The 12,016-nt window shown below is 36.1% G+C and overlaps 1 protein-coding gene across 1 annotated transcript in view; it reads right to left on the minus strand.

The window, feature by feature from the left end:
* Positions 1-282: 282 nt before the first annotated feature.
* Positions 283-12,016, minus strand: part of LOC136848386 (UBX domain-containing protein 6-like) — a 77,894-nt gene continuing 66,160 nt past the window's right edge. Inside the window, exons 10-12 of the mRNA XM_067120680.1 lie at positions 4,452-4,497; positions 4,018-4,156; positions 283-1,723 (exon numbers count right to left, since the gene is read on the minus strand). Of these exons, the coding sequence (XP_066976781.1) occupies positions 1,580-1,723; positions 4,018-4,156; positions 4,452-4,497 (329 nt within the window). The 3' untranslated portion in view covers positions 283-1,579. The remainder of the gene's footprint in view (positions 1,724-4,017; positions 4,157-4,451; positions 4,498-12,016) is intronic.

The raw sequence follows: 12,016 nt of genomic DNA on the forward strand, positions 1-12,016 counted from the left end.
CACTGTTTACAATATCATCTTCTTGGCAGAGGATCTAGTACTCTACTGCATTTTTAGATGATTTTTTTTTCTCTTAATACCACAAATGCTCTTTCCACTCTTCATGGTCTTATCCTTGGTGACAAAAAATTATAATATTTCTTTGATGTGCTGAAATGATTTAAGAGGTAAAAATAATCTCTTTACAATATTATAATCAGTGAAATTTTAAAAGGTCATTCTACTGATTCAGGATTCAGTACAATCCTTAAAACAAGGTCAAGATTCAATCAAACACCATAATTCAAATATATATATGTGTATTTCACTGAAAAGGCATGATGTTTTGAGATTTATGATGCACTAAGCATAATTTCATCAAAAGGACCACTGGAATTGAGTACTGCTAGCAAAATTAAATGATCTAAATTGTCAAACTCAAATTGAAAATAAAAAATACAAAACATGAAACAACGATAAAATCAAATCATTCTTGTATCACAGAAATTCACCTTTTACACTTTCCTGATGCAGGCAAGCCCCTATATACAGGATGCAACCATCTGCATCAAAGTGTATGAAGTACGAAATGTCTTTATTAAACTACAAACTGCTTTTATTAGTAATGAACTAGTCGATAAACATTCACTTTTCATGAACACAGTTCTTAAAGGACTTGCAACCTTACATAAATAATTTTGTAGTTCTAACCCAGTTATATAAAATGGCTAACCCAACCATTCATTACATTTAAAAATGAAGTTTTTCTCATAAATATACTTCACTTTGGGAGAAAGGTTAGGAAGGAGGAAGATAGGAAAGCACATTCTGTGGAAATGATTCATTTAGCTAATATTTATTAAAATGCTAGTACTGTATAGTTTTCCCAAGAGGCAAAATGCTTTAGTGCAGCCAAAGCAAAATAATTAAACAATCAAATGTACATATACCAGTATAGTAAGAATAGTACAGTATTATATATTTTCCATTTGACAAAGTAAAATTGCTATCAGTAAGAAGAAGTTTTTAGGGTTCTAATAACCAGCAAAAGGGATTGGTAAGGAACAAAATTATCTACAACTGCACTGCTCCTTGTGATTTGGTGTACACATGGCACATATAGGGTTTGCCATTTAAATATGCAGGTTGTACATGGCAAGAAATAAATATTTTTCCTTCTCTCTGATATAATGTGCTTCATAAAAACAAATAAAAAATATGTAAAAAGAGAAAACAAAAGTTTATGATGATGTGAATCAAGTACAAAAAAAGTATATTAATGTCTACACTAGATAATGGATAAATGTTTCTTGGCTTTACAGTTAACATTTCATATGTGGTACACCTGGATCACAGCTTGATGCTGAAACATCTGTAGAGTAAAATCTTTCAAATTCCATAGACAGTAAAATGAATAAAGTACTACCTTTAAAAATTACTTGTAGGTAATATTAATAAAATCAAAAGGCTTACAACAGTCAAATGATTTAGATATTTCATTATATGTAGCAGAACAATAAATACCATCTTGAAAGCAGTATTATGTTGATCTTGATAAGCGGTGTCTTTTATATTTCCCAAAGGGTTTCAGTTTATTCGTTTACTGCAAAAGCAAACGAGTCTCATCATTTAAATAAACACTGTCATCTAAATTTGGGTCTTGTACACTTGGATCCCACGTAAAATTGAAAACTACAGCTGGGACTAGTCGCAAATCCACTAGATTCTGATCTTCTTCTGTAATCTGAAATTAAATATTTCCATATGAACAAAGTTATAAGCAGAACAGTTATTTTCTTCTGTATACATGGTAAATCAATGGGTTTATTCTGTATAAAGTCAAAATATGAAAGACCATGCTGTTTACACAAGAAACAACTGTTTGTGTATTCATAATCCAATAAAAAACAAGATGAGTTTGTAACAAGCAACCTTGTATAAAAAGTATGTCCAGACAACAGCCTCTCTGTAAAGTAAAAATATCAATTTTAAATTTACACATAGTACATGCACATAAGTCTGACAGGTCAAATAAAAGACCACAGACAGCACAATTTTATTTTTCAGAGGCCACATTTAACATGGCTAACATCTTGTAGCACTTAAGGAGACTTATGCTATGGGCATTTGCAAAATTTTTTATGCCTAACCTGTCTAAACCAAGAGGTTCCAAATACTTTAATAAAAGTATAGCCATTGACTTATCTCCTTAAAAGAGAGTTCCTAAAATATAGTACAGTACACTATCTTCAATATCAACAACCAGGTGATTGACAATATGACTACCAGTACATAGAGAACTAGCAAATTCAAAGTTGCATCTCTTGTAAAATGTCACTCACAAAATTTTAATGCCTACATCATGAGGGATCTGATATAGTTAAGGATTTAGATCAGATTTATGAAGTCATGGAAGGATTATTTGAACCTGTAGAACAAGAAATTTTTTGGACTAATTTTCAAGTGATTTATAGCAATTCTAGAACAACTAAAAGGACAAAACTTTCATGAGGGCATATATTTATTAATTTTAAATTAGTAACATTGAAGATATTCATGCTGCAAGAACAGACACTGTATCAGGTAATACTGGGTTTCCTATCTGGAGATATCAGAGCATATCCAACCCTATAGTAGGAATGTATAGAGCATATCTAAAATACGGGATAGTTTGGAACACGCTCCTCCAAACAGAATGCTAGGTTTCTTATGCCATGTTAGTATTTTCATGTTTACGTATAAATACATTTATGATAAAAAAAATGTTTTACTACAGTAAGTTCTTGATTTACATCATTTTGTGGTTAGTCCTCACCAACTCCCATAAATTTAATAAAAAATTCTTGTGCTGTCATTCTCTCTCTCTCAGTATACATATACTTTAGTGAGAAAACACAGCAAAATGTCTATAACTTGTTATTTCACTTACAGAATCCATTTATACTGTATTGATCTAATCACCATAAAAATATTTAAAATCCAAATTTCATACACAGGCAACTCAAAACCTCCGGGCCTAAGACCGTTAGCAATTTTTCTGTAACAACGTATAATCTCTCTCTCTCTCTCTCTCATATATCTGCACTGTACATATCCTTTAATGAAAATAATATCAATGACTGTACCATAAACATAAAAAATTGAAAATAAACAAATCTAGAAAGTTCACAACAGATAATGTTGCCATATTTTTTGCTTTGTCTGATTTATTGTACCGTATTTCATTACAAGTTTAGTTGACTATCATTATCACACACATTATAACAGTACACAAGAGAATATTTTATCACTGTTGATGCTTCACCTCTAATCACCGTAGAAATATTTGAAATCCGAATTTCATATGTAGGCAACTCTCAACATTCTCCTCCCACCCACAGTTTAAGTGCCTTGAATTCTCATCCCCAGCAAGTTCTGTGCTTTGATGTATAAACACTTCAGTTCTCTCTCTCTCTCTCAAACAGTACAAACAGTATACATATCCTTTAATGAAAAAAAAACAGCAAAATATCAATGAAACGTAATTTCACTTACAGAATCCATTTATACTGAATAAATGATGTAAAAATCACACTATAATACATAATTATAATCAAACTACATATAGAATTAGTGATAAGTTTAGAGATACGGCCCAAAGGAAAATCCACATATTAGTGAAATTTCCCCCGTGGACAAGTGAATGATTGTACCACAAAATGAAACGCAGAAATGTGAAATGCGTAAAAATGGGGGCCATTGTATATATTTAAGAATGTGTATAAAAATCTAACTTTACTTTCCCTCTATGGACCAGAAAACCAACAGCAATAAAAAAAGGTAGTTCTTATATCAGCTGATTTCATTCCTTTGAATTGGTTGATGTATGTATGGTACTTGATGTCCAGTCATTCAGCACTAATAATTCCTTAAATTAGTCTTTTACTAGGATACATAAAGTAATAATAAGTGGCAATAAGGAGACTAAATAAGTAAATAACTGCATATAAACAGAAACTAGAAAACTCTTGCAGAAGACAAATTAAGGATGTTTCTTACCTTTCCTCCTCCACTGAGACTCAGAATGAATGGCCGCCAGTCATTCACCAAGTGACTTCTTACGAAGCTCATTACCTCTGAAAATTTCTCATAGACTCCAAAAGTACCCTGTAGTATCAATCCATCTGGAAACCGAACCCTGTAAAATGTTTATACAATATACAACTACTTCTTGGAAGACACCGTAGATTATCGTTTATGATAAGGGATTTCATGTTGAAGAATTAATGACTAATTTAAATGTTCAATGTAATTAACGTGATGGTACACTGTACTTAAAGATTCAACCCTATAATTACTGGTTAAAATGGATATTCCTATTTTCAGCAATGTGTAATATTCAATTTATTCAATATGAGCATACGCACAAAAACAATACTCCAAATATGCAAGCCACTTTTTATTAAGAAAATGTATATGAGCTTTGTACATACCCAATAAGAGAAAATCTGTACTCCTGATTTCTCTCATCTCTACCTCCTCATACTGTCATCAGCATTTGGTTTCTTTCCTTAACATCTCTGGTTCTGAATCATATAAAACACATGCAGGCTGGCAAAAATGTTGATTAGGTAACAGAACAACAAACTTAAGGAACAAATATAGATTTTGACACCTTTCACTTTTGATTACATTCCTGTGCCCCTTCAAGTCCCAACATGGATCTCGCAGACAGCTACACACATAAAAATACCAAATTTTTAAAAAGTAATTGTATTTCTTTCTAGGATAATCTTAGGGCTGTAGAGATGGAATATCAGCGCTAGGTGCACTGCAGCTGCCACTGACTTAGATGTAAAAACAAAAGCCCATCAGGTAGGCCTATGAGTAACCCATGACCTGAGCTGTTGTCTTTTTCATTTAACCAGCTATGTGATTAGAGAGATCAGAACCATGAGGTGGGGTGTAGGGAAGCAGAAACTCCCCATGAGAGCTTAGGTTCATATCCTAGGAAAAATACAAATTAGTTTAAAATCTGGTATTCGATCCAACAGGAATACAAACCTACACTTTCATAATTGGAGTCTCACCAAAAGGCAGGAGGCCAATCTATCCAGAGCGACAGGTGGGCATGCCCTGGCATGTCAGTACCACACCTCTCTTCATCTCCAGATCAACTCCTATAGCTCAGGTCACCAACAAAAAATGGGCTAGGCCCTTCCTGTACTCACCACATCCTCCTGGGGGACAACAGATGATACCTCCAGTCTCTTCTTGGGCAGAACCTTCCCTTGGGTTTGCTGCCATTACACCACCAGCTGGCTACACCAGGGCCCAGAGCATGAAAGGTATCGCCATGATCGTGGCCAAGTCCTGCAGATAGGAAGAATATGAAGGTTGATTGCCGCTTCCGGTCATTCCCACCTTCTGCACTCCAGACACAGCTGCTCCTTGAATGCCACCGAGGCCTATCTCCCAATGTTTGCAAGCTTTAATTTATGATGGGTATACTCATAACTCTAATGGATGTGCATACCCCAACTATAACTTCTCTTAACCAGAACGAGATTGTATTTCTAGAGACCTCTCTTTTCACTTTCCAGTTCTTATGAAGTCCCCTGCAGGAGGGTCTATGAGGGGCCATATGCTTCAATTACTGCCTCAAAACTCTGATTGGGCTAGAACCATTTTATTCTTATCTTCCCTGACAAAGTCCTTCGATGATGGGATGGGGAACCATTCAAATTTGGGTCTGGTATTGCAGGGTTCTGGCTAGGACAAAGTCCATGGATATGGAGGGACATCCCACAGTCTGTGTAAAGCTGTATGAGAGGGCATGCAGTTTCCCCACTCTCTTGGTTGATACAAGAGATAGAAGGAAGATGGTCTTCAATGTCAAATATTTATACTGTTAGGTGGAAGGGCTGTCAAAATTCTCGATTTTCTATCTGGATTTTTTTATATATCTTATTCTATTCTTATTTACGCTACTTGTAAGAAAGTTCATCCTGCCACTTCCAAATGAAGAGCTGGAATTTGGTAACTACACATTTGCATGTTGGGTAGTAGTCAATTTACCATTTTTTCATCTTGATTTTTTTATATATCTATACTTTACTGTATTTTCTAATTTTTATTTTTACAAATTCCAGAAGATAATCACAATCATGTGCACAGGGTATCAATGACAACTCATTCACTGGGATTGGAGAAGTTCATGCTAGCTTATTTGGTTTCTGTTATTATGCTTATGATTTCTTGTAAATTAGTCACTATTCTCATTTTTAATTTTTACTGTATTTTCTCATTTTTTTATTTTCTTTACGACCCAAAGACAATGGGGATCGCGGTATTTAACCGAAGAGTTCCATGGGTGAGCAGACTATGGCACTGATCGCTTCCCATGTTATTTTACTGGTTTATACACTTAAAGTAATATTTTGTCGTCGTTGTAACTGTTAAACATTGACTGATTACGCCGACTTGAATTAACGCAGGGGTAGGCTGTCGCGCATTCCTCATATGCCTTCTTCACTCCTCCATAGTTAATATGGTTAAAAACTGTAACCAGCAAACACCCCTAAAAAAATACAAAATACAACGCACTTATGTGCTTACTGGGTTACACCGCACGATTAGCTTAGCGGAGTGCGGGGCAGGCCCTGCCGCCGAATGCCGGCTTGTGACCTACCTCATGCTTAGGTAATTCAAGTCGTAGTCTTCAAAGGTCAATCTGCAGTTTAGTTACAACCACATGAAATATTATTTAAATTCTTGTAAAGCAAGCAAATAACATAGAAAATACTGTTAGTCTAGCTCATCGCTGACAGCAGTTTAGACTAACACCTAATCAGGAAGTGTAGGGTACATGCAGTAATAATTTCCTCATTCATGATTGAGAACTTCCTACAGCTTTTGTTTTCTTTCAAGGTTGTTACAATTATGATTTTCTCATTTATATTTTATGCTATTCTCATTTATATTTACTGCATTTTCTAATTTTTTTTTCTTTAATTCCAAAAGATAAATGCACTTGTGTGCACAGGGTATGTACTTACACATTAGTAGCGCCAACAAACAGTAGTGGCAGGTTGGTGTGGTGACCCAGGAAATTTGTAATTACAGTACATTACTCTGGCGAAAATTAGTGCTGGATTATTTTGTGTAACCAAATTAGCAACTGCCAGATTAGTAATGCTTGACCAGCCCCTGTTGTGCTCCTGAACCAGGCTGTAGCTCCAGGTGCCCTGGATGCCCCACTATAGTGGTGGAGAAGTACAGTCCTGCATGCAGGCTTGTTTACAAGTACTGCTACAGCAGACTCTCAAAGAGATACAGATTTGAAGTGGGAAGAAATGTAACGTAAGGTGATATTAAAAGCAACGTGGCCACATGTTTGTGCTCACCATCAAGCTCTTCTGGTTCCGAGGTGCCATTCCATAAAATGACACTGGAGAAACCTACTTTATCTCATTTCCCATAAACTTTGCTCACTGCTCAAGTTGGACACGACACTCACTACATGGGACTACTGATTGCAATCGTGCTCCATAATACACAATAAAGTACGTGAGGGTTTATCTCTAATGAGGAGAGGTACCAATTACAAGGTTTGTTTACTAGACAATGCCTAAACTAAAGGTTTCCCAGGTTGTTGTAGTTAGGGTTTGCATTATAGATACAAGGCAAACAAATAAACAGGCTCATATATCACAAAACAAGCAAATAAAAAGAAAGTCGAATGCAGAAGCACAGAGCGCAGCAGCTGTCTTGACTTTGACGGCAGCCAAAAGCAGTGGAGTGCGGACCGAAGGGTGGGCAGGGCTCCCCCATACCATTGGTAGCTAACAACCTTGTTTGAAAGTTAACGGCTGTTCCAGCTTACATTCGCTGGCATAATCCTATGTAAAGACCGAAGGTTTGTTATTTGTGTAGGAACAACTTCTCGCTTTAATATAAGGCCAAGAAGTTTTCTCCAGCTGATTAAGGACAAAACGTGATACTCTTGAAAAACCTCCTTATTGGGAGATATTGCTGAGCATCTCCAAGTGGTTAAAGTGGGATGGGAAGTTTGTGGAACCGCATGGAATTTAAGAGTTGAGTTTGATTCTTCCTTAAAGGAAGAATATGAGAAATCTACCAAGAGAGCTTGAAGTCCAAAATCATTTCTCCGAAATCACTAAGGCTCTATGGGTCACTATACTTTTACTGAATTTGTTCACTGATTTTTATTTAAGAGATAAAGGGGGAGGCAAATGCATCCGAACTGGGCCAAACTTTACAAAACGCATCCACCCACTAAACCCGAAAGCAGCACACACCCAAACCATGAAATAATAACACCTGCACACACCAGCAGCAAGTAGGAGAATTTGATGTGTTTAAACATCCAATACACCTGATGGAGAATAAGTGTAGGAGATGGGTCTTCAGGTCAGGCAGCTGATCTTCTATTGAATGCTAACTTATTCTGTATGCACACAGAGATATAAGCCATTCTTTAACAGTAGGTAAGATTCATCCAATGAATTAATTGAGATCCACATCTTAAATATTCATTTGAATATATTGATTTTTCTGACAGTACTGTAATTACTTCAAGTTAAATTTTAAACAATGAAATGTCATTACAGTTGTCTTCAAGTCATTTTAAGACAATATACACCTTAAAACTTCTTTATAAATACATAATACCAGGATCTACTACTATATTTACAGTACTAAGCTTTAAAACAGCAAGCATGGAAACATCACTATGATTTTACTTTAATTTTCCCCAGTGACAACAGCCATACCTGCTTTGTATTTCCGCTTCAATTCATCTGTGGTCATATTGAAAATTCTGGAGGCATCTATCTGTGTAGCTGCTTCAGCTGGCAAAAGAACTCACACCTCGTCCAGTTGTGGCGATTGGTTCAGCACGAACCAAAGATCTCAGTTGTCTAAAAAATAAGCACGTCGTAGTTTTCAGGAAAACACCAAAGAAAATGTAATAAATACCAGCTTTTCTATTAAGGATGGAAACAATTACAATACCAATCTGATTATTTAGTTGATACAAAGTAAACATCATCGCCATAATGAATCAAAGATAAAAAATTACTCCACAACTAGCAGGTGAATACAGAGAGCTGACTTCGATAGAGGTCACCATTAGGAGTAAAAGATAATCACGCTTCACTCTTCAACGAGCCCATCGAATATAGCAATGCAAGTTCAGCTGAACCGGTTCATTGCCTTGTTCACAAGACAGAATCTAATCATTAAGCCGTCCGAAGCAGGTTCTGCAAGGACTGGGCAGTCTTTCAATCTTCTTTGCTAAAGCCCCAAATGTCCAACGAAAAAATAAAATCTCCAAAACTCTTGCACAAGCAAACAAGATGATCCAGTTCGGAGAAGTATGAAGAAGACTGCCGAGGTAAAAGCACGCAATGCATCAACTAAGCTGGAGAGAATTTAGAGGAGGCGTAGAAACCATTTACGAAGATGCTTCCCCCGTGCGGTACAAACCTGTAATTCTCCTCTGAAGAAGCTTTGAAGTAGGAAAAGCAAAAGTAGGCTTGCCAGCAGCTCTCTTCGAAGTCAACCACTTATTCCCAAATTATTTGCTAAAAATTTAATTCGGTAATTTCGTCAAAAAATATTCACTAATTACTGTATTTCATGTTACTTCCTGTACAAATACATTTTTTATGATAGAAAACTGATTACTAATTTTAAATAAAATAACAGAGATAATGTAAACACAGCAAAATATCAATACAAATATATATTTTTTTCTTAAAAAGGTTTGCCCTGCCAAGCCAAAAGCAAAGCTCTAGCAAAGGAAAATGCATCTTGGGATGCTGATAGGGTCCCTGCTAGATTGCGGATCAGAATCACAGCTTCATTAATCAAGGTTTTTCTGTGGAACTTATTCTAAATATATCGTAGAAAATTCACTAATTACCGTATTTATTTTCAGGACTAAATTAATTTATATGATAAAAAATTATTTACTAATTTTCAAATATTAATATTAATGCATACACAGCAAAATATCAATAAAATGTTAAGGTAAAATCCCTCAACACTGTGCTATTATCATCGCAGTATGTACTGTATAAAAAAACTACGTTCACCCTTCTCTCTCTCCATGACAACATGCTAAGGTTGAAGGAGTTGAAGTAGCCATTCACAAAGCTTGTAGCTCAACAAGCTTTTATACTGTCATTAAAAGTGAGTTGTATTTATATCCTCTCTCTCTCTCTCTCTCTTATTGAGATGAGAGAGAGAATTTTTATGCATATGTAACATGTATCTTGTCACAAGGGAGACCTCTTCTAAGTCACCTCGCCCTCTAAGAGTGCAATAATGCACCATATAGACTTGATTTACTTTTATTCGATTGAAACAAGGACAGTAATGTTAATAACACCGCTGACTAGCAAAGGCAGGTTGTGGGAAAACATCGCCCCTTCCTGGAAAATCTCTCATTCCTCACCCCTTAATAATCTTTTAATCCTCTTCCTTGACCTAGTGACTGCTCATCTCAAGCAGAGGCGCATGTCATAAGGAGATTAACTTAAAAAGAGAAAGCGCCAGGCTGAAGTGCAAGGAATAACCACGTGGCTGGTGCCGCCATATGGTCCGGAAGACATAGAACATGGACTGCAAGGTGAGTTGACACCACCATCTGGAAGAAAGAGAATCGTAATTCGTCGAGGTTCAGGCAGTCTGCTGGTAGCTTGTCAAAATGCCCAGCCGCGAACCGCACATTTGCCCTTCCTCACTCCTCAGAGCCTGATCCTTCCAACGGGTGCTGTTTCAGTCTTTTTACTTTGTAGCGTCTATAAATCCTGTCCTTAAGTTTCAAAGGCATGCAAATCTTCCACACTCATAATTTCTCCTCTGAAGCAAAGCGAAGAGGCTGCAATTTCTGGTATTATCTTTGCACATAATGCCTGCCTCCCTTAGCACATCATTCCATGGTACCAACCATGTACAGTAAATACCATCTTTGATGTTAAATCCAAGCCAGAACTCAGAAATACAAAGAGAAATTTATAACTTAATAGTGAAGAGGTAATAAAGCATTTATTTGAACAAGTACACAACAAAAAATGTTGTTATTCACCAGACCTCTGATAGAGGGATTGGGACAGCATTTACTTAGACAACAACTTTGGAGTTTATAGAAGACTTTCCTAAGTTACCTTCACTGCTGGTAATGAAGTTGTAACAGACAATGCCATCAACCTAGACTGCCCATCAAAAGTTATAATTTTTGTACATCTGAGGTACTCAACAAACTTACATTGCCACATATTTATTTCTCCTGAATTTTTTAGTAGCATTTACTTTTATGAATACATAGCTTCAGGGAGTCTCATCAGCATTGTAAATTTGGCTGGTTTCAGTCTCTATATTAGAGTAGAGCTGCATTGTGTGCTTTTCCTTAATACTCAAATAGCTTTCAGAATTCGCTGCAAGTTAGATCTGCCACAGATTCAGTTATCAGAGTACATGATGAGCCTAAAAATTCCTAGACCACACCTACCTTCTTGAGGAGTCAAAAGACTCACAATTGTAACTTCTGGTGGAGCATCACTGCCTCTATGATGAGTCAAACAGATGGGCTGCCCTTCACCACACAGTTATAACACAATATTTTTCAAGAAACATTCCTAGGGCCATGAATTAATACTATTTTTGTGTGCTTTGGTATGATAAAATTTGGAAGAACTATAACTATTTTTGTATCTTATCAATATTAGTCTAAACACTTCAACACCAGTTTTCTCATACACTGACAATATTTATGATTTGGTTTCCTACACTACCCGGAAAAGCTTCTGATTTCAGGGGTATTTTGTGTAATAGAAATAACATTGTGTTCACAGAACATTCAGTTACAATTTTCCAGCTGTTCAGAACTGTTACTTGGAAAACCTTGAATACAGCAGCAATGCAAAGGGGAACCATGCCATATACTAATCCCTACAATAGCTTCACTGTATCTTCAGACTTGGCATTTGAGTTTCATACGAGTGACATCAGTTTCACTTTAGATTTCATC

This window comes from Macrobrachium rosenbergii, chromosome 19 (assembly GCF_040412425.1).
Source record: "Macrobrachium rosenbergii isolate ZJJX-2024 chromosome 19, ASM4041242v1, whole genome shotgun sequence".
NCBI lineage: Eukaryota > Metazoa > Arthropoda > Malacostraca > Decapoda > Palaemonidae > Macrobrachium > Macrobrachium rosenbergii.